This window comes from Mobula birostris, chromosome 1, assembly GCF_030028105.1.
Source record: "Mobula birostris isolate sMobBir1 chromosome 1, sMobBir1.hap1, whole genome shotgun sequence".
NCBI classification, from domain to species: Eukaryota; Metazoa; Chordata; class Chondrichthyes; order Myliobatiformes; family Myliobatidae; genus Mobula; species Mobula birostris.
Genome location: NC_092370.1, coordinates 219567567 through 219591267, shown reverse-complemented (window position 1 = coordinate 219591267; position 23701 = coordinate 219567567). Strand labels below are relative to the sequence as shown.

The 23701-nt window shown below is 40.1% G+C and overlaps 1 protein-coding gene across 6 annotated transcripts in view; it reads left to right on the top strand.

The window, feature by feature from the left end:
- Nucleotides 1-15920, top strand: part of wdr89 (WD repeat domain 89) — a 195736-nt gene extending 179816 nt beyond the window's left edge. For all 6 annotated transcript variants that reach the window (XM_072271596.1, XM_072271589.1, XM_072271571.1 and 3 more), the window contains one exon: nucleotides 14282-15920. In XM_072271596.1, coding sequence (XP_072127697.1) covers nucleotides 14282-15471 — 1190 coding nt within the window. In that variant the 3' untranslated portion in view covers nucleotides 15472-15920. The remainder of the gene's footprint in view (nucleotides 1-14281) is intronic.
- Nucleotides 15921-23701: the final 7781 nt, after the last annotated feature.

Here is a 23701-nt window from a genome sequence, read left to right as displayed (position 1 = left end):
ACCTCTCCACTGTCTGTTCTGCCATTTTGATTCCCATCCCCCTGCCTTCTTTACAACTACGTCGATATGGGATCAAGTTAGATCCTCAGAGATCTTGACACCCAGGAACTTGAAACTTCAACCAAATGTTTCTGGTAACTGTTGATCAGTCCTGCATATTGGCTTGGAGGAATTTTAGGCCATTCCTCCTAACAAAACTATTTTAACTCTGGGATGCTGGTGGAGTTCATTGCTTGAACTGCTTGCCTCAGCTCCTTCCATAACGTTTCTACAGGATTAAGTTCAGGACCTTAACTCAGCCATTCCAGAATGTGAAATTTCTTCTGCTTTAACCATTCTTTGCTGGACTGACTTGTGTGTTTAGGGTCGTTGTCTTGCTGCATGACCCACTTTCTCTTGACCTTCAGTTTATGGATGGATACCCTGATATTTTTCTGTAGAACTTGCTGGTACAATTCAGAATTCATAGATCCATCAATGATGGCAAGCCATCCTAGTCCTGACGTAACAAAGCAGGCCCAAACCATGACACTGCCACCACCATGTTTCACGGATGGGATGAGATTCTAGTGCTGGAATGTAATACTTGCTTTTTGCCTAACATTACGCTTCTCATTTAAGCCAAAAAGTTCTGTTTTGAACTCATCCGTCCACAGAACATTTCTCCAATAGCCTCTGGCTTATCCATGTGGTCCTTAGCAAACTTTAGATGGGCAGCAATATTCTTCTTGGAGAGTAGTGGCTTTCTCCTTGCAATCTTGCCATGCACACCATTGTTCAGTGTTTGCCTGATGGTAAACTCATGAACACTGACATCAGCCAATGTAAAAGAGCCTTAACAACAGGAATTCTGCAGATGCTGGAAATTCAAGCAACACACATCAAAGTTGCTGGTGAACGCAGCAGGCCAGGCAGCATCTCTAGGAAGAGGTACAGTCGACGTTTCAGGCCGAGACCCTTTGTCAGGACTAATGAAGGGTCTGACAAAGGGTCTCGGCCTGAAACGTCAACTGTACCTCTTCCTAGAGATGCTGCCTGGCCTGCTGCGTTCACCAGCAACTTTGATAAAAGAGCCTTAGATGTTATCCTGAGGTTCTTTGTGATCTCCTGGAATATTACACGCCTGGAATGAATTTTGTTGGCCCTGGCGAGAGTAACAACAGTGTTGAATTTCCTCCATTTGTACACAATCTGTCTGACTGTGGATTGGTGGAGCCCAAACTCTTTAGGAATGGTTTGTGTATCCTCTTCCAGCCTGGTGAGCACCAACTACTCTTTTTTCCAAGATCCTCAGAAATCTCCTTTGATGAGGCATGGCATGCTTCCAAAAACCTGTGGTGAAGATCAGGCTATGATGGTGATAGACCCGGGTTTATGTTCTTCAAGTAGGGCAGGGCCTCCCACACTCTCACGTGATCGTCATCGCATTGATTGAAACACCTGACTCTAATTTCCCCTTTAAATAAACTGATAATCCTAGAGGTTCACATACTTTTTCTGACAAATACATGTAATATTAGATCATTTATCTCAAATAAATGAACAAGTATAATTTTTGTTTGTTATTTAATTGGGTTCTCCTTATCTAGTTTTAGGACTTGCGTGAAGTTCTGATTGCACTTTAGGTCATTTATTCAGAAATAGAGAAAATTCTAAAGGTTTCACATACTTTCTAGCACCACTGTATATTGGAGTGATGTTAAGAACTGTTGTAAACGTTGATTGAAGGGAATAACTTCGCACAACTTCACTTGCCCCTTCATTGAAATGTTCTCACAACCTATGGACTCAGTTTCAAGGATTCTTCTATAGTAAGGTGACCAGAACTGTACGCAATACTCCAGTGTGGCCTAACTGGAGTTTTATAAAGTTGCAACATAACCTGCTGACGTTTGAACTCAATGCCTCAACTAATAAAAGCAAGCATTCTATAAGCCGTCTTAACCACCTTATCCACATGTGAAGCACTTTAAAGGAGCTGTGAACTTGGATCCTAAGACTGTCTGCTCAGCAACACTGTCAATGATCTTGCCCTTAGCAGAGTACTGTCTCCTTGCATTTTCCCTATCAAGGTGCAACACCTCACATTTATCTGGGTTAAACTCCATCTGCCATGTCTCAGCCCATATCTGCAACTGATCTATATCACCCTGTATTCTTTGTCAGTGTTCTACACTATCCACAACTCCACTCATCTTGGTATCATCTGCCAGCTTACTAACCCGCCCATCTACATTTTCATCCAGGTCATTTATATACATCACAAACAGCGGAGGTCCCAGCACAGATCCCTGTGGAACTCCACTAAATGCAGACTTCTAGCTCAAATAAGGTCCTTCAGCCACTACCCTCTGTTTTCTATGCGCAAGCCAGTTTTGAATCCAAACAGCCAGTTTGTGTGGACCCCATGCATCTTAACCTTCTGGATTAGTCTCCAATGAGAGACTTCGACAAAAGCCTTACTAAGATCTATGTAGACAACATCCACTATCCTATCTTCATCGATCTCTCTCATCATCTTGTCAAAAATCTCAATTAAACTGGTAAGGCACAAAGCCATGCTGGCTCTTCCCAGTTAGGCCATGGGTTTCCAAATGCTCATGTATCCTGTCCCTAAGAATTTTCTCCAGCAGTTTCTCTACATGAGACTTGCCAGTCTATAGTTCCCAGGATTTTCCCTTGTTCCCTTCTTAAATAGAGGTACAACATCAGCCACTCATCTGTCCACCAGGACCTCACCTGTGGCTAGAGAGGACACGAAAATACTGGTCAAGGGCCCAGCAATCTCATCTCTTGCCTCCTTCAATAACTTGGGGACTTAACCACTTTAATACTTATTAGGAGGCCCAAAACTTCCTCCTCCTTGACCTCTAAACATCCTAACATATTTATACACTCAGCACTGATCTCCTGGTCCTCCGTGTCCTTTTCCTTGGTAAATATTGAAGAAGAGTACTCATTAAGCACCTCACTCACATTCTTTGCATCCAATCAAATGTTCCCCCCCTTTATCCTTGGGTGGTCTCACCCTCTCCCTAGTTATCCTCTTACTCTTGATGTATGTATAGAATGCCTTGGGATTCACTTTAATCCTCCTTGCCAAGGACTTTTCATGACCTCTCCTGGCTTTCCCCATTTCCTTCTTTAGTTCTTTTCTGGCTTCTTTATACACCTCATGTGCTCTGTTTGATCCTAACTTCTGAAGCTTTATATACTTCTCGTTTTTCTTCTTGACTAAATTCATCACCTCTCTGAACATCCAAGGTTCTCCTATCTTTCCATCCCCATCCTTCCTTCTTACAGGGTTTCCTGTACTCTGGGCAATTGATCTCTAAACACCCTCCACATGCCTGATGTGGACTTGCCAGAGAAAAGGTAATCCCAATTAACACTTTTTTAATTAATTTTTTTATGAGTTTCTACATTAGAACAAAAAAAACCAACAGAAAGGAAATTTAAACAGTGCAAAACCAACGTGTTCGATGTACAATTCATAACAGTAAAGAAAAAGCACCCAAAATAAAATCATATAAAGTTAGTTTCCACTCCACCCTCCCACTACGCACTCCAAGCCAACCATTATGATATAAAGAAAAGTTAATCAGAGCTTTTGTCACCACAAAGCTGTGAATATAAAAAACGTGTATTGCCTACTACCTAAACTATAGTATATTTCACATCATTAAAAAAACACCATAAAAGTTAACCAGAAAAGAAAGCTGGATGTAAGGGACTAAATCACTGAAAGAAAAAGGAAGATAAACCTTTAATCTAAAGAGGAGTTATGAAAATAATCAAGAAAAGGTCCCCACACCTTATGGAACTTTGTGTCCGAATTAAGAAGTGAATAAATGAATCTTTTCCAGGCCTAAGCAGGACATAATGTCTCTAAGCTGTTGAGCATGAGTGGGTGGGGCAACATCTCTTCACCTTAGAAGAACTAAATGTCTAGCCAAAAGAGAGGCAAAGGACTCAAACGCGTGTCAACTTCACCCAAAATGCCGTTTAGTCGTACTCAAACGCGTGTCAACTTCACCCAAAATGCCAAAAAGAGCAATGAAAGGGTTAGGTTCTAAGTGGCATTTAAGGATATGGGATAAAGTTAAAAAGACATCTCTCCAAAATTCCTCCAAACTGGGACAAGCCCAATACATGCGGACAAGAGAAGCCTCACCCACTATACACTTGTCACAAAAGGGACTAATATCAGAATAGAACCGCAATAGTTTGGCTTTAGACATATGAGCCCTATGTACAACCTTGAACTGCAAAAGGCAGTGGCGAGTACATAAAGAGGTTGAGTTAACTGACTTAAGAATTGAATCCCAAACCTCATCGGACAGAGAAATATTTAAATCATGCTCCCAGGCAATTCTAATTTTACCAAAGGGGTCATGTCTCAAGGTTGCTAACTTATCACGAATAGTAGATATTAAACTTTTACCCAATGGGTTTATACAAAGAAACAAGTCCACAACATTTTTTCTGGGCATCTCAGGAAAATTTGGTATTAAAGGGTTAATAAAATGTCTAACTTAAAGATATCTAAAGAACTGAGTATTAGGTATGTTAAATTTTTGCAGACAATTGTTCAAAAGTTGCAAAACTATTATCTATGAAAAGATCTTAAAAACGCTTGATGCTCTTTCTGTACCAATCATGAAGTGTTAAGTCTTGCATAGAAGGTCAGAAAAGATGATAATGAAAGATAGGACTAGAGAGGGAGAAACCATAAAGACCATAATGTTTTCTGAACTGAGCCCATATTCTCAGAGTATGTCTAATGAGAGGATTAACAATTAGTTTAGGCAAATGACAAGGAAGTGCGGAAATGGAGAAATCCTTAAGGGAGTTCAACTCCATTGCCACCCATTTTGGGCAGTTAGACTGATTATGAAAGAAAGACCAAAAAGAATATTGGCTGCCCAGTAATGAAAATGAAAATTGGGCAAGGCCATACCAACTTCCCTTTTAGGTTTTTGAAGGTGAGCTTAATATTAAGTTTGGGACGTTTGCCCTTCCATAGATAGGACGAAATAATAGAATCTAACGAATCAAAAAAGGCTTTAGAAATAAAAATTGGTAAAGATTGGAATAAGTATAAAAATTCAGGAAGGATATACATTTTAACAACATTAATTTGACCTACCAGAGATGTGGACAGAGGTGACCAGTGTGCCAAATTCTGTTTTGTATGATTTAAAAGATTAGTAAAATTTTCTCGAAAAAGATGCTTTAAGTTCCTTGTTACAGTAATACTGAGGTAAATGAATTGATTAAGTACTACTTTAAAAGGGAGGTTATGAAATTCTAATATTTGTGCTTCTCTATTAATTGGGAAGAGTTTGCTCTTGTGTAAATTAAGTTTGCCTCCGGAAAGCTGGCTAAATTTATTAAGTAGTGAAAACATTGGGGGTAAGGAGGTAGTCGGATTTGATATGAAAAGTAAAAGATCATCAGCATAAAGAGAAACTTTATGCTCGACACCCCCCCCCCCATCCCCATCAATTTAGCGCAGCTACGAAACGCAATCGCCAGTGGTTCTATGGCCAAATCAAAAAGCAAGGGACTTAAAGGGCACCCTTGCTGGGTGCCACGTTTGAGGTTAAAAGGTTGGGATTGCTGAGAGTTAGTCGAATATAGCAATTTAATGCATGTAATAAAACTTTGTCCAAAGTCAAATTTTTCTAAAACCGCAAAAAGATAATTCCACTCCACACGATCAAACGCTTTTTCCGCATCAAGAGAGGCGACACATTCAGAGTCCCAATTGAAAGTGAATAGAAAATATTAAATAGATGCTGTATATTAAAAAAGGGGAGGTGATTTTTAATAAAACCAGCTTGATCTTCAGAAATAATTGAGGGTACAATGTTCTCCAATCTACAAGCCAAAATTTTAACATCAACATTTAACAAAGAAATCGGCCTATATGAGGAACACTCTGTTGGGTCTTTGCCTTTTTTCACTAAAAGAATGATACCTGCCTTATTAAATGATGCTGGCAATTGACCATGTTTAAACGAATCGGATAAAACTAAGGTTAATTGAAGCAAAAGCAGTGAGGAAAATGATTTTTTAGAATTCTGCAGAGAACCCATCTGGTCCAGGAGATTTACCAGACTGCAGTGCAGAAATGCCTAAAGATATTTCCTCTAATGATAATGGCTTATTGAGTTTTGCTTTGAAATCAGGAGAAAGCGAAGGAATATTTAAACTGTTTAAGAAATGCTGGACAGAAACGCTATCAATTAAAGATTCAGAGGAATAGAGTCGAGAATAATAATTCTTGAATGTATCATTGATTTCAGAATGATTCAAGGTAATGTTCCCATTTCCCATTCGAATTTTAGTAATTTGTTGTTTAACTTTAGAGCGTTTTAGTTGATTGACTAAAAATTTACCGGACTTATCACCATGAATATAAAACCAGCTCTTACTTTCGAGAAGTTGGTGTTCAATTGGATGAGTGGAAATAAGGTCAAACTTAGTTTAAAGTTTCACTCACTTCTTGTACAGTTCCGGATTTTTGGTCTGAGCATATAGTTGGTTGGTTGCTTTAATTTGGTTGACCAGATCTAATCGCTCTGTATAGGTCTTTCTTTTCAAATTCACAGTATATGAAATTATTTGACCCCTTGGATATGCTTTCATGGCATCCCAGACAACCTGAGTTGAGGTTTCAGATGACATGTTAATATCTTAAAAAAAAGTGTTATTTGGTCCTTCATAAAATTTTGCAAAATCATTATCCGACAACAGGGTCGGATTAAAACGCCAGTGTTTATTCACTTGAGGGAGACCAGGAAGAAATATGGACAGGGTAACTGGGGCATGATCCGAAATCAATATACTCTCATAATCACAAGAGCGAACAGATGGAATCAGCAGATTATGGATTTAAAAAATAATCAATTCTAGTAAAAGTATGATGGACATGTGGAGAAAAAAAAGAGTAATCTCTCTCACTTGGATGAAGAGAACGCCAAACATCAGAGATCAGAGATACCATAATTAGAAAGGAAAGACTGAATTGATAAAGCAGATTTACTTGGTAGTCCAGGAACAGAGGATGATCGATCCATAACTAGATCTAACCAACAGTTAAAGTCACCACCCAATATAAGAGAATATAAGCTCAGGTCAGGCAATAAAGAGAAAAAACATCAAAAAACTCTACATCATCCAAATTGGGAGCATATAGGTTAGCCAAAACTACCCTAGTATTATATAATTTCCCAGAAACAATAATAAGACAACCATTTGTACCAGATATTTGGCTGTGAAGCTCAAAAGGAACATTTTGATTTATAAGAATAGAGACCCCCCCCCCCCTCTCCTGGCTTTAGCCGGAAAAGTAGAATGGAAGTGCTGCCCCACCCACCTTGACATGAGATGGGAATTATCAGAACTACCAATGTGTGTTTCTTGCAAAAAAGCAATTGCAGCTTTGAGCTGCTTAAGATGTGAAAACAACTTCCTCCTTTTAACAGGATGGTTCAAACCCCTAGCATTCCAGCTTATAAAATTCAATGGACTAACCTTTGTCATTTAAAAAAACATGGAGAGTAGTAGGCATGAGCAAAATCAAACAAACAAACAACAGCTCTGGGGCAAAAACATAAAACAGGAGAATCAGGACAGAAATATGTCCTGAATAACTAAAGATCCTATAAATGCTATTGGCAATAGAGATCCCTCCCCCCCCCCTCAAATCCCACAACAAGAAAGCTATCTAAGATCAGCAGCAAGCTCTTCAGAAAAAAACCACCCCAAAACCCAACTTCCAGGTTCTTAATATCAACATAAGCTCGTAAACACGAGGAATTCTGAAGATGCTGGAAATTCAAGCAACACACATCAAAGTTGCTGGTGAACGCAGCAGACCAGGCAGCATCTCTAGGAAGAGGTACAGTCGACGTTTCAGGCCGAGACTCTTCGTCAGGACTAACTGAAGGAAAAGCTAGTAAGAGATTTGAAAGTGGGAGGGGGAGGGGGAAGATCCAAAATGATAGGAGAAGACAGGAGGGGCAGGGATGGAGCCAAGAGCTGGAGAGGTGATTGGCAAAGGGGATATGAGAGGATCATGGGACAGGAGGCCCAGGGAGAAGGAAAGGGGAGAAGGGGAAAAAAAACCCAGAGGATGGGCAGGGGGTATAGTCAGAGAGAGAGAGAGAAAGAATGTGTGTATATAAATAAATAACAGATGGGGTACGAGGGGGAGGTGGGGCATTAGCGGAAGTTAGAGAAGTCAATGTTCATGCCATCAGGTTGGAGGCTACCCAGACGGAATATAAGGTGTTGTTCCTCCAACCTGAATGTGGCTTCATCTTTACAGTAGAGGAGGCTGTGGATACACATATCAGAATGGGAATGGGATGTGGAATTAAAATGTGTGGCCACTGGGAGATCCTGCTACCCAATCTGTTATTTATTTATATACACACATTCTTTCTCTCTCTCCCTCTCCCTCTCCCTCTGACTATACCCCTTGCCCATCCTCTGGGTTCCCCCCCCTTTTCCTTCTCCCTGGGCCTCCTGTCCCATGATCCTCTCATATCCCCTTTGCCAATCACCTGTCCAGCTCTTGGCTCCATCCCTCCCCGTCCTGTCTTCTCCTATCATTTTGGATCTCCCCCTCCTCCTGCCACTTTCAAATCTCTTACTAACTCTTCCTTCAGTTAGTCCTGACGAAGGGTCTCGGCCCTAAACGTCGACTGTTCCTCTTCCTAGAGATGCTGCCTGGCCTGCTGCGTTCACCAGCAACTTTGATCAACATAAGCTCCATTTGTTAACAATTCAAAAACCAGAAAACTTACGCACTACAAATTAGAATTATACTTAGAGAAAAGAAAAACAATTCCACCAAAATGTATTAAGCTTAACTCAAAGTAATATTCCAAAAGAAAAGATATGAACTAAGAAAGACACAAACAAACTTTACCCAGTAACCTACCCACGAGAAACGATGGAAAAAAATTCACTGACTTGGAAAAAGAAAAAAAAGTACTTGTCCACCATTTTGACTAATTAAACCAAGTCTGAGGAAATGGAAGTAGCAGGGAGACTTTCGATAAATTTCTGAGCTTCTGTAACCAAGTTAAACCACTTTTTTTCTCCGGTAGCAAGAGTTATTCGGAGACAAGCTGGAAAATGCAGAGAGGGCCCGAGTCCACGATTGTAGAACTCTTTCGTGACTCCTTTATATTCTGCATGTAGACTCAGAACTTGGGGAGTATAATCCTCGACAATACGGATAGATTGACCCTTGTATAGGTATCCCCCGCCATCCGAAGGTAAAGCGTTCCTATGAAACGGTTCGTAAGCCAGAAGGTCGTGAAGCGAAGAAGCAATTACCATTTATTTATATGGGAAAAATTTGTGAGCCTTCGCAGACCCAAAAATAACCTACCAAATCGTGCCAAATATCACATAAAACCTAAAATAACAATAACATATAGTAAAAGCAGGAATGATATGATAAGTACACAGCCTATATAAAGTAGAAATACTTCTCTACAATCATTGCCTGCACTGTTCTCTGTAGCGAAAATCTCACCAAGCTCTCTCGGCAGAAACACTCTCTCCAGTAAACCTTTAAGCTATGAAGCTGCCAAATCATACCAAATAACACATAAAAATACACAGCCTATATAAAGTAGAAATAATGTACGTACAGTGTAGTATCACTTACCGGAATCGAGAAGTCAGCGCTGAGTACAGCTGAATCATCGCAGGTTGGGTGGTGCAGTGGCCCCCACCCTCCAGGCTGCCGACTGATACATTGCTGCAAAGCATGCAGGGGTACAGCGGTGGCCGGGACGCACCCAGCACATCTTTAAGAAAAAAGCCAAAATAAACAAGCTAATTAATTAGGTGCCGCCCGGCACGTAAATGTCGGCCCAGATCAGAGGTGACACAATCGGTAGTTGCCTCGGAGCTGGGCTGACATTTACATGCCGGGCGGCACCTAATTAATTAGCTTGTTTATTTCAGCTTTTTTTCTTAAAGATGTGCTGGGTGCCTCCCGGCTATGGCTGCATTCTCCGCAAATCGGTATCTGTCCGCAGCCCAGGGGTTGGGGTGATGGGACACTGGGGTGTCATCTCATTGTTGTCTGTTTCCATTATGGCAGGCAGGTCATCTTCTATGTCTGCCTGCCTCGATGTCGAAGGTCGAGGTTTGTCGTCTGCTGCAGCTGATGTGGACTGCCTTGCGATTTTTCTATCATACAGTTCTTCGTAAGCACTCAAACCATCTTGCAAATATGCCCTAGACCGACGTACCCTTTCAAAATTAAAGTCGTACTTTTCTGCAATTATTGCAGTGAAAATCTCACGCAGTTGCTTCACGTTCAGTTCCTGGACGACTTCACTTTCTGTCCGCTCACTACTGCATTCGGTTTCGATTGTTATCCTTTCCTCTTCCAATTGCATCAGCTCTTCATCTATCAGTTCTTCGTTATGCGATGCCAAAACCTCTTCAACATCATTTTCGTTAACTTCCACAAGCCAAACTAACTTTGTCCTTACTTCGTTCACCACGATCAAAACGTTTAATTATGCCTAGTTTTACGCTAAGTGTAACACCCTTACAAGCTCTTTCAGGCTTTTCTGATACCTTAAACTCATCTTGCAAACGGACGCTCACAGGCACGTGTTTAAGCATTGCCGGCTAGAATGCCGTTCCGAATCCGGGGGAGAGCGGCTGCTCAGGGCGCACGCTGCCTTTTTTCGTAACAGTGAAAACACCTTCTGTTAGTGAAAACGGAACTAATGTAGGTCTTTCGTAACAGTGAGGTTTCGTAAAACGAACGTTCGAAAAGCGGGGGACACCTGAATTTCAACTTTTCTCTCTGACGTGCTTCCATAATCAAAAGGTTTTTCACCTTACAGCGATGAAAACAGAGAATTAATGGGCGTGGCCTATGGCCCGACTCCGGCTTAGGCGTAAAAGTACGGTGGACTCGGAAGAATATCATTCCCAAAAATCTCACAAAGTAATGTAGAAAAAAATTCAACTGGGGATCCACTTTCGATAGCCTCTGGCAAGCTGAGGATTTGTAGATTTTGACGTCTGTTGCGACCTTCCAGATCCGTAACTTTGGATATTAACTTGCTGTTATAATCCCTCAAGCTGGAGCAAGCGGTTCCCAAATCGTGAAAGCAGCGTTTTAAATCATCGGTAGCAGACTCAAGAAGAGAAAGACGTTTGGCATGAGCCTCCACTTTGGAATTAATTTGATCTAATTTGTATTCCAATGAACCGAAAGAAGTCTTAAATTCAGACTTGAGTTCGAATACTACAAACCCCATTTCCAGAAAAGTTGGGGTATTTTCCAAAATGCAATAAAAACAAAAATCTGTGATATGTTAATTCATGTGAACCTTTATTTAACTGACAAAAGAACAAAGAAAAGATTTTCAATAGTTTTACTGACCAACTTAATTGTATTTTGTAAATATACACAAATTCAGAATTTGATGGCTGTAACACACTCAACAAAAGTTGGGACAGAGTTAAAATAAGATTGAAAGGTGCACAGAATATTCAAGTAACACCGGTTTGGAAGACTCCACATTAAGCAGGCTAATTGGTAGCAGGTGAGGTATCGTGACTGGGTATAAAAGTAGCGTCCATCAAAGGCTCAGTCTTGGCAAGCAAGTATGGGTCGTGGCTCACCCCTTTGTGCCAAAATTCGTGAGAGAATTGTTAGTCAGTTCAATTTCTCAATGCAAGATTGCAGAGAATTTAGGTCTTTCAACATCTATAGTACATAATATTGTGAAAAGATTCAGAGAATTCAGAGACATCTCAGTGCGTAAAGGGCAAGTTTGGAAACCACTGTTGAATGCGCGTGATCTTCGAGCCCTCAGGCGGCACTGCCTAAGAAACCGTCATGCTACTGTGACAATTATAGCCACCTGGGCTCAGGAGTACTTTGGAAAATCATTGTCACTCAACACAGTCCGTCGCTGCATCCAGAAATGCAACTTGAAACTGTATTATGCAAGGAGGAAGCCATACATCAACTCTATGCAGAAACGCCGGCGAGTTCTCTGGGCCCAAGCTCATCTCAGATGGACCGAAAAACTGGAACCGTGTGCTGTGGTCAGATGAGTCCACATTTCAGCTAGTTTTCGGAAAAAACGGGTGTCAAGTTCTCCGTGCCAAAGGTGAAAACGACCGTCCAGATTGTTATCAGTGAAAGGTGCAAAAGCCAGCATCTGTGATGGTATGGGGGTGCATCAGTGTCCACGGCATGGGTGAGTTGCATGTATGTGAAGGTACAATTGACTCTGAGGTGTATATTAGGACTTTAGAGAGACATATGTTGCCAGCAAGGCGACGTCTCTTCCCGGGACGTCCATGCTTATTTCAACAGGACAATGCCAGACCACATTCTGCATGGGCTACAACAGCGTGGCTTTGTAGACACAGAGTGTGTGTGTGCTTGACTGGCCTGCTGCCAGTCCAGATCTATCTCCTATTGAAAATGTATAGCGCATCATGAAGAGGAGAATCAGACATCGGAGACCACAGACTGTTGAGCAGCTGAAGTCTTATATCAAGTAAGAATGGACAAAATTTCCAATTGCAAATCTACTACAATTAGTATCCTCAGTTCCAAAACGATTAAAAAGTGTTATTAAAGGAAAGGTGATGTAACACAATGGTAAACATGCCTCTGTCCCAACTTTTGTTGAGTGTGTTGCAGCCATCAAATTCTAAATTTGTGTATGTTTACAAAATACAATTAAGTTGGTCAGTAAAACTATTGAAAATCTTTTCTTTGTACCTTTGTCAGTTAAATAAAGGTTCACATGAATTAACATATCACAGATTTTTGTTTTTATTGCATTTTGGAAAATATCCCAACTTTTCTGGAAATGGGGTTCGTATATCTTGTGGGTGCTGTTCCAAAATGGAAACTATCTGGGCAGAGGAACCAGCCGCAGGAATTTCTTTTTTCCCCGATTTGGTGGTCCTTAAAGCCATTGTAAGACAGGCGTATTCACAGACAGGAGGGGAAAAAAATTAATAATCTGGAGTTTAAAAAAAAAGGAAAGAAGAAGTACGGAGATAAGAAATAAAATGGAGTGACAGCTTTAAGCGACTAAACCATCGCCATCTTAACTGGAAGTCAATTAACACTTCTTAGTTCCTGCCTAATTTGGCCTACTCCAATTTAAAACTCTCCCACGAGGACTATACCTATCCTTATCTATAACTATCGGGAAAGTTAAGGAGTTGCAGTCGCTGTTTACCCACTGAAAGGTTATTCACCTGGCCAGGCTCATTACCCAACACCAGGTCCAGTACGGCCCCTCCTCTCGTTGGATCATTCCACATATTGATTTAAGAAATCTTCCTGGATACACTTAACAAATTCTGCCCCATCTGAACAATTTGCACTAAGAAGGTCCCAGTTTATATTAGAGATATTGAAACCCCCCATGACAACAACCCTATTATTTTACACATTTCCTTAATCTGATTACATATCTGTTCCTCAATGTCCCAGGGACACTGTGCACAATTGTAGTTGTTGATTTCATAAGAATGTTCACCAGGATGCTGCCTGCATTTGAGAGCATGTCTTATGAGGAAAGGTTGTGAGAACTTGCACTTTTCTCTTTGGAATAACAGGATGAGAGGTAACTTGAGAGAGGTAGATAAGATTATGAGAAGCATAGGGATAGTGGATAGTCAGGACACTTTTTCCCCCAGGGCAGCAATGGCCAATACCAAAGGACGTCTGTTTAAGGTGAAAAGTTTAGGGGAATTGTCAGGTAATTTTATTCTTACACAGAGTGGTGGGTGCCATGGTTTGTGGTAGTGGCTGATACAATATAATGTAGAAAAGACCCTTTACATAGGCACGTGGATGTAAGAAAACTGGAAAGTTATGAACAGGAGAAAATCTGCAGATGCTGGAAATCTAAGCAACATAAAATGCTGGAGGAACTCAACAGACCAGGCAGCATCTATGGAAAAGAGTAAGCAGTCGATGTTTCGAGCTGAGACACTTCATCGAGACTGGGGTTATGAGCTGTATTGGGGGGGGGGGTTAGATTAATTATTCTATGTTCTAATGATGGATTTCAAATTAAATCTGTTGAGTTCCTTAGTCTTAACAATTCAGAGCTAGAAACTTGAACTGTTGGGTCAGCTACTGAATACATCAAATTTTGAGTTGGGGATTTGGAGAACAATTTTGCTGCATAAAAATAAGATGGAATTGTCTATTTTACTTCTGTGCTTATTTATCTCATTTAAGATCGTGGAGGGACAAGCTCAATCATGGAGGACGTTGAACAGTGGTTTCATGACCTGCGCATTGCAAAGCGATCTACACAGAAAACTGAAGATTCAACCTACCTGCTGGATATTGACTGCATAAAGTCACCCACTGATCAGAATAGTCAATTAGTTGCTGTTTTGTGTTCCAACCACCGTATCCGTGTCTACAATAAACAGACTCTGGCTCTGCTTCAACAGTTCCAAGGCCACTCTGCTCCTATTAGTGGGATAAGATTCGCAACAACCAACAGCCATTTACTATTCTCTGCTTCTTGTGATGGGACGCTGAAGTGCTGGGATGTGCGTTTATCTAGCACGGAGGCAGTGCAGATTTATAAAGGCTATCCTAATAATGCATTTACCAGCTTTGATATTAGCTGTAATGATATAGTTATCTGTGCTGGAACGGAAAAGATTGAGGAAGATACTTACATGGTTTTCTGGGATGCCCGAAGTGGAACCAACACTGATAGTCCTGGAGGTCAAGAACCTCTTGGGGTTTATTCAGAAACCCACAACAATGATATCACGCAAATCCGTTTCCATCCCTCCAATCCCAACATGGTGGCTTCAGGCTCAACCGATGGATTGGTCAATGTTTTTGACATCAGCCAAGAAACTGAAGACGATGCTCTCCTTGCAACTTGCAACTCTGATTCTTCAGTCAGTTTTGTTGGTTGGTCTGGTAGTCAGTGGGAGCAGATATTTTGCTTGACCCATGACGAAGGTTTCTTTCTGTGGGATCTTGACCATCTCCATAACGATGAGCCCATCACACTTGTTAAAATGCAGGATGCCAGAGAGAGCTTGAAATTGGACAGTGGCCACTTGGACTACCTGATTGGAGGGCTTTACCACAAGGAAGCTGATAGTTTGTTCGTATTAGGTGGCAGCCATAAGGGGAAACTTCACTTCCTAAAATGTGAAGCTGGTGCCCTTGCCCACATGAATTCACTACATGACGGACACTCAGCAACAGTTCGTGCCTTTTACTGGGATGTTGAGGATAATTCTTTACTGACGTGTGGGGAAGACTCTCAGCTAGTTTTATGGAAACCAAATGCCATAGAAACGACCACAGAAAAGAAGATAGCAATGAAGCTTCCATCAGATGTGCATCGAAAAATGAGAGTTCACAGTAAAATCACTTACAAAAGCAAGAAATAAAAACAACAGGCAAATCTTTGTGTTTGCCATAGCTGACTTCCAGGAGATTAATTTCTGCTTTGCTGAGAAATAAACAATTCTTCATAAATATTGGGAGTTCAGCCATTCTATGGCTACTAATATGCAAATTTTATTTTGCATCCAAACAATGTGCTTTTAATTGGAAAAACCTCATGCAAAGCAATAATATTCAAGAAGATAGCAAGTATTGGAGTTTCATTTGCTTAAGTCTGGTTTTCTTATTTTAACATTAAAAGCATATCCTTATATCATTTTTTTTAGCACTGAATGATAAAATTATATTTTTACAAGCATCTTCTATTGGAATATACCTTGTGTTACTGGTGATTCAAAGTATTGATGGCACATCAGTGAAAAAATCCAAACAAATAGGTTGTAGAAGGCAAATGATTTTATTTATTTGTAACTCATTAAAAGTAAATTATTCATTTCTGTAGGGAACTGTCAGTCTTCTGTGTTCACATTGATCTTGTGCACATTTTCCATGGATAATTGTACATGTTAAATGTGGAGCACAGCAATATTTTATCTTTTAAATGAACCATTCCCTCATTGCCAATGAAATTGTTCTGCTTGGGAGAAACTGACCTAGCAATAAACACTTCTAGTTGGAGTAGCATTCTCTGCTACCCATCACATTGATAAGATATTTCCTAATTCCCTTCGAAAATAATCTCTTTGTGGTTTTAAGATTATGGGCCCTTCTGTGTGATGCTTCAGAGGAAATAATTTCCAGTCTATCCTGTACAAAAGCTCTTGCCACTGAGATGGTTGAAAAATATTCTAATAAAGGGACTAGTCTTTCAAATTGTCCTCGGTTTTTAAATCGTGGTTTGATTCCAGTGAAGACACACCTAATTTTCCTTAAGTGGAGTATTCCAATAGCAGTGCTTCAGATGAGAACTAATTTCACTTCCATATAACTCGAGTCCTACCCATTGGCACAGTATTTTACTGCTCATTTCTTTACCTGTGTACAATGTCCAACTTTAAAACTGTATCAACTGAGCAAATGTTCCCATTTTTCTTTTTGTCATCCAAAGTGAATGACCTATTTTGATCTATGTCTGCTGTTACTTTAGCCAAGCATTTAATCAGTGGCCTGCCATAACTTTGCACTCCCATCCACACAATTTACCAATTCTCCACTCTCTGTCATTCACAGCTCTCACTTGAAGCTGTTTACAGCCCTTGGTTGAAAGATGAGCCTCCTGAGTATTAACAACATAAGTCATTTTTGGATCAAGCTAAGTGATACATATTTGAAACAGCTAGCCACTAAAAGTGCACTCATGAATATTTTTTATAAAAAAACTTAAACTTCAGTACTGATGTCTTTTGCTCAGCTAGGATTCAGAACATTCTGGAAAGCCAGTTGACTTTTTTAAAAAGTGCATTTGGAATTGAGGCTATTTTTCATTTTTATTTAACGACTGGAAAAACTTTCTCTGAAATCATTTCAATTCTGAACTAATTCCAAAACCACAGAAGGACCTCACTACAATCTGTCCACCTGTTTTACATCCCCTTCCTTGTCTTACTGAGCGGCAAATGTCTGACCCACAAGCGGGGACCAGCCTTGGGGAGAGATGATCAGTGACTCAGATAGAATTGCTAACAATTTTTGGGTGATGACTAGTTTAATGTTCTGGTTAAATGCAAGCCACAACTATAGGGATAAATATGGTGGCATGCAAAAGTTTGGGTACCCCTGGTCAAAATTTCTGTTACTGTGAATAGCTAAGCGAGTAAAAGATGAACTGATTTCCAAAAGGTATAAAGTTAAAGATGACACAGTTCTTTACTATTTTAAGCAAGAGAACTTTTTTATTTCCAGCCTTTACAGTTTCAAAATAACAAAAAAGGAAAAGAGCCCAAAGCAAAAGTTTGGGCACCCTGCATGGCAGTACTTAGTAACACCCCCTTTGGCAAGTATCACAGCTTGTAAACACTTTTTGTAGCCAGCTAAGAGTCCTTCAACTCTTGTTTGGGGGATTTTCGCCCATTCTTCCTTGCAAAAGGCTTCTAGTCCTGTGAGATTCTTGGGCCGTCTTGCACTGCTCTTTTGAGGTCTATCCACAGATTCTCGATGATGTTTAGATCACGGGACTGTGAGGGCCATGGCAAAACCTTCAGCTTGTGCCTCTTGAGGTAGTCCATTGTGGATTTTGAGGTGTGTTTAGGATCATTAACCTGTTGTAGAAGCCATCTTCTTTTCATCTTCAGCTTTTTTACAGATGGTGTGATGTTTGCTTCCAGAATTTGCTGGTATTTAATTGAATTCATTCTTCCCTGTACCATTGAAATGTTCCCTGTGCCACTGGCTGCAACACAAGCCCAAAGCATGATCGATCCACCCCCCTGCTTAACAGTTGGAGAGGTATTCTTTTCATGAAATTCTGCCCCCTTTTTTCTCCAAACATACCTTAGCTCATTGCGGCCAAAAAGTTCTATTTTAACTTCATTAGTCCACAAGACTTGTTTCCAAAATGCATCGGGCTTGTTTAGATGTTCCTTTGAACCTTTTGAATAGAACTTTTTGGCCGTCTGTAAAAAAAAAGCCGAAGATGAGAAGAGGATGGCTTCTACAACAGAATAATGATCCTAAACACCTCAAAATCCACAATGGACTACCTCAAGAGGCGCAGGCTGAAGTTTTTGCCATGGCCCTCACAGTCCCCTGACATAAACGTCCAGAATCTGTGGGTAGACCTCAAAAGAGCAGTACATGCAAGACGGCCCAAGAATCTCACAGAACTAAAAGCCTTTTGCAAGGAAGAATGGGTGAAAATCCCCCGAACAAGAATTGAAGGACTCTTAGCTGGCTGCAACAAGTGTTTACAAGCTGTGATACTTGCCAAAGGGGGTGTTACTAAGTACTGCCATGCAGGGTGCCCAAACTTTTGCTTTGAGCCCTTTTCCTTTCTTGTTATTTTGAAACTGTAAAAGATAGAAATAAAAAAGTTTTCTTGCTTAAAATATTAAAGAAATGTGTCATCTTTAACTTTATGCCTTTTGGAAATCAGGTCATCTTTTACTTGCTTAGCTATTCCCAGTAACAGAAATTTTGACCAGGGGTGCTCAAACTTTTGCATGCCACTGTATACACAAAGAGATTACATGGAGCTAGTGCCAGAAAATATTTCCTCAGGCAAAGCACTATTGACACTTGGCATAATCTTCCAAGTAAGATGGTGGAGGCAGGAAGTCTGGAGCTACTCAGGAGGCAATGGTTTGCTGTAAGGGAAGTCTACAGATTTTCCAAGAATGGGTGAAAAATGTAGTCTCTCCTTTCATACTGATCTTTGCACGTCACCTAATGTAGGAACACAAGTGTGGTACCGGAAATAGCCTTTTAACAAGAACATCGTGAACATCCAATCAGTAGACATTTTGTCACTCATGAATGATGGGCACATTCCATTCATTGCAAGCGCAGTGATTCACAGATAATATGAGAACAAGTTGGTGAAAGGTTGGAGAATATTATTTAGATCTCTAAGACAGCTATGGAAGCTTAACAGATGAAATCAGGTGCAACATTGTCAGTAGTGATGTGGGAAATGAGCTGATGTAAAATGGATACAGCTCACACCATCCCACCAGGCACTAGCCTTGACCTGACCTCTCAGAGACGCTGAATTTCTTCATACCTTGTTTGAAATTGTCATTGTAAACCACCTTTGGGTTTCCTTTGATTCACAGCAGACCTCATTCTGCTAAATGCTGTCCTCTGCAGCTGACTTGTTTTGAGGCGTGATCTCCATCAGTCTGAGCCTGGAACACCTGTAAGCATCCAGTGTTACCCACAAACACTGGGCATATTCTTTCAAGGATCGTGTTCCTCTATATTCTTTGGTCCCATGTGACCAGTGATTTTATGCAGTGCATTTGGTGCTCATGATGTGATCTTCCAATTAAGGAGGAATCAAATGCAGATCAGGTGACACCTTGCAGAATTCCTCCATTCACTCCTTTAGGCTGATCCTGAACTTCCAGTTGAACGGCACTTTAATTTTCCAACCCACGCCCATTCCAACCTCCTCGTCTTTAAACCCTTGATATATGCCAAACTAAATTAACTAATTTTCTTTTCCAGTTAGGCGTGTGATAGCCTTTAGCTCTTGGCATTAATTTCAGCATACTCAGATTACGAACCTTTCCAGTCTTGTATCTCCCATTCCAACATTGTTTAGTGTTTGTTTCTTCCTGCTTACATCCACTTCAGTCTCTCTTGCTCTCAACACTATCCCACCACCGTTGCTTTCTGTGTAACTTAAACCTACTTATTCTAGCTTTTAACTTATAAATTGCTAACGTCTCCCTGGTCTGAAGAAAGATAATTGGCCTGAAATGCTTCCCCTGTGGTCACCCCCCACAATTGCTGCACAAAATATAAACATCCCAGGCCATAAAAGTGCACACTCCTCATCAGTAAGTGCTTCCACTACAATATCTTGAATAACTTTACATAAATGTAGGCATTTCTTACTTGTATTTCTTAATTATATTAGACTGCAGTTTCAAAGTGACATAATCACCTCAGAACTCACTCAGACTTCTTCCATAATTTCTCAGTGAAAGTTCAACATTATGATTTAAGAAGCCAAGGAGTATGGGGAGAAGTGGGAAAGGTGCTGTCAAGACTAAATTTGGATCAGCCATAAATTGTCAATAATCTTATTGAGGGGCCAATCAGCATACTGGTCATCCATTTCCACACCTTATCACGATAGTGTCATTGACCTATTGGCATCACATACCTTTTGCACACAGGTCACCATAACAGGTAAGTGATAGTAGCTGTGTCCGCCAGAGAAAGCAGGATCTCCCAGTGGCCACACATTTTAATTCCACATCCCATTCCCATTCTGATATGTCTATCCACAGCCTCCTCTACTGTCAAGATGAAGCCACACTCAGGTTGGAGGAACAACACCTTATATTCTGTCTGGGTAGCCTCCAACCTGATGGCGTGAACATTGACTTCTCTAACTTCTGCTAATGCCCCACCTCCCCCTCGTACCCCATCCATTATTTATTTATATACACACATTCTTTCTCTCTCTGTCCTTCTGACTATACCCCTTGCCCATCCTCTGGGTTTTCCCCCCTCCCCCTTTTTCTTTTCCCTGGGCCTCCTGTCCCATAATCCTCTCATACCCCTTTTGCCAATCACCTGTCCAGCTCTTGGCTCCATCCCTCCCCCTCCTGTCTTCTCCTATCATTTTGGATGTCCCCCCTCCCCCTCCCACTGTCAAATCTCTTACTAGCTCTTCTCTCAGTTAGTCCTGACGAAAGGTCTCAGCCCGAAACGTCGACTGTACCTCTTCCTAGAGATGCTGCCTGGCCTGCTGCGTTCACCAGTAACTTTGATGTGTGTGGCTTGAAATTCCAGCATCTGCAGAATTCCTCGTGTTTATGATAGTAGCTGTCTGGTGTCCAGGTATCAGTTCATTCTAAACTCTGTTGCTTGTGTTTCAACCCACAGCATGTCCTGTGAACCTATGACCTCTGTGCTTGCTGGCTCACACAGGCTCCCAGCTAGGTAACATCACCATTTTAAAATTCTCATCTCTTAAATCCCTTCAATGTCTCAGCTTTCCCCTTCTCTATGACCCTATGAGATTTGAGTATTTCCATAGTTGAATTTAAATGCTTCAGCTATGGCAGCTGAACTGAATAAGCTGAACTTCCTTTTAAAGCCTCTGTAACTGTCGACATTTTTACACCTTTGAGAAGTTCTTTTAGATCTACATTGTGCACACATTAGTGTTTTCTTCTCTTGGATCTTGTAGTACTTGAGACACTTATGTTAAAGGGGCTATAGAGGTGAAGGCTGGTGATTTTACTCTGTTTGGAATAAGTGAAGAAAAGCAAGAGAAGAAGAAGTATGTGGAAGAATTGATAAAACAAGATCAGAAAATGAGGGAAGGTAAGAAAATAGCAAAATATTGCTGGAAATGTGACAGTAGATAATGTTGGAAATCTTTAGTAGAACAGGCAACATCTGTGGAAAGAGAAACTATAGTATTTTGAATAAATAAATTTTCAGCAAAGTAATTTTTTGTTCATTAGATATAAATCCATGTTTAAATTATAAAGATGGGATTACCAAGAGAGATGCTGTATTAAAGATGGATGTGAATATACTCTTTTTGGGTTCCAGCTGGGTACAGGTATCCCCGATGAAGATGGCAGAGTTTGTCATTGTTATATTCAATACTTGTACTTGGCGGGAAGCGCGAGAAGAGTTTATTTGTCATGTATGCCGGGAAAGCACTAGGTCCTTTTTCAAAGATAGTCACATTAGCCTTTTCAGATGTGTGGCCTATAAATAACTTTCCTCAGGAATTTTGGGTTGTATATGGCATAGGGCATGAGTTGAAAAACAAAAGAAATGCAGGTGCTAGAAATCTGAAATGAAAACAGAAAAATGCAGTAAATCAAGCTGTATATATAGAGAACTAAAAGTTACCATTTCAAGTCATCACGTGACTGTAATTTTGATACATTGAACTATTTACACCTGCATTTATATGATAGCTTCTGAAAATCAATGCACATCAGTCAGTAGTTCACTGTCAATTAGCAATTTTATAGTTTTGTCATTCAGGCTAACACAATTAATTTGTACTTGGCCATGATCTACAAACAGAATAGGGTAATATCCAGAACAGATCTATTTGCGAAGATAACTTCATTCCTTGAGAGAAAATGGGTTTTGGTGTAGGGATGAGTAATTGTATCAGGTCACAGCGGATGCCTGACTTTGTGATTTCTTCTTTTAATTAAGGGAATTGATTATCTTTGAATTCATCCCTTTCACTTAAGGTTTTAACATTTAAATTGGCACCCCTCACCACGGCAACACTGTATAGCAGGAAGACAGAATATGTAGCACTGTTGTGGTACATACTATCTATCATTCATGGTTCATTTAGCAAATTACTGAACACTACACTGTTTATCATTAGTAATTCCAAAAAAGAGTGGGAACCTCTCTCACCTCCATCTGTGAGACTGCCTGGGAAATTGGCCCACAATGTGTTTTATTGGAGAACTGGTGAAATGTCCATAACAAAGCATGTACAACAAACAGACATTTTATATTAGTTTTCCTTGGCTTTCCTTCACATCTGATATCAGAATAAAAGGAAGCCATATTGAAAATAATTATTATCTATGAACACCTTTTTTCTGAGCCATTTTACAAAGTCAACATGATGATGTGAATTGGGAGAGTGCTAACAGTGACTCTGAGCTAAGATTGCCATCCTGATGAAAAATACCAAATCCCTATTTTTGCCAGTACAAGTGAACTAAGAAAATGTAAGATATGGCATCGATCAGATCTAAAAAAAAACATTGGTATTTTGTTACAGAGTCCTCAGCCAGGAAGAATAAAATGGATTAATCCTGTTTCACCCCTAACAGATACTGTAATTCTGGCCAGTTGTCTCAATTTGGGTTTTGCTATATGGAAATAATGCCTTAAATTAAATGGAAACAAAATATTAAAGTAATTGGAATAGAAAGCAATGGAAAGGCAGTATATCAATCAGCAATAAATTCAGATGTGTGCCCACCACCAAAACAGATGACTGAAGTAAGAACGGACAAGTTAAGTTAGAAAAACTAAAGAGAAAGAGAACAAGGAATAGGATCAATAATGTTGCCATATATAAGAAAAAATGGACATTTCTAGTTGCAACCAAATTTTGACTGAAGTCTACTGGTGGTTGACAATATCTCATTTATATATTGACTTGAACATTGAAAAAAATAACCTCAGGCATTCCGAAGGAGAATTACCCAATGTTGTCACACAAGAAAAAGGGATATCTACTAGTGAATGGGATAAAGCAGTAAAAAAAAGGTATCTTTACGGATGGGATTTTTGGCAGACTAGGGAACCATGTAAAAACAATATTGTAAACTAATGTTAAAGGTAGTGTAACTGCTTGTGCACAGTAATGTTATTCTTATTTTTGACCACTAGATGGCGCATACAATTTTGGTTACAACTAAGTTTGCCCAGCTTTAGATTCAGAATTAGATTTATTATCTCTGGCATGTGACGTGAAATTTGTTAACTTAGCAGCAGCAGTTCAATGCAATACATAATCTAGCAAATAAAATAAAATAAAAATATTAATAATAAACAAGTAAATCAATTACATATATTGAATAGATTTTTAAAACATGC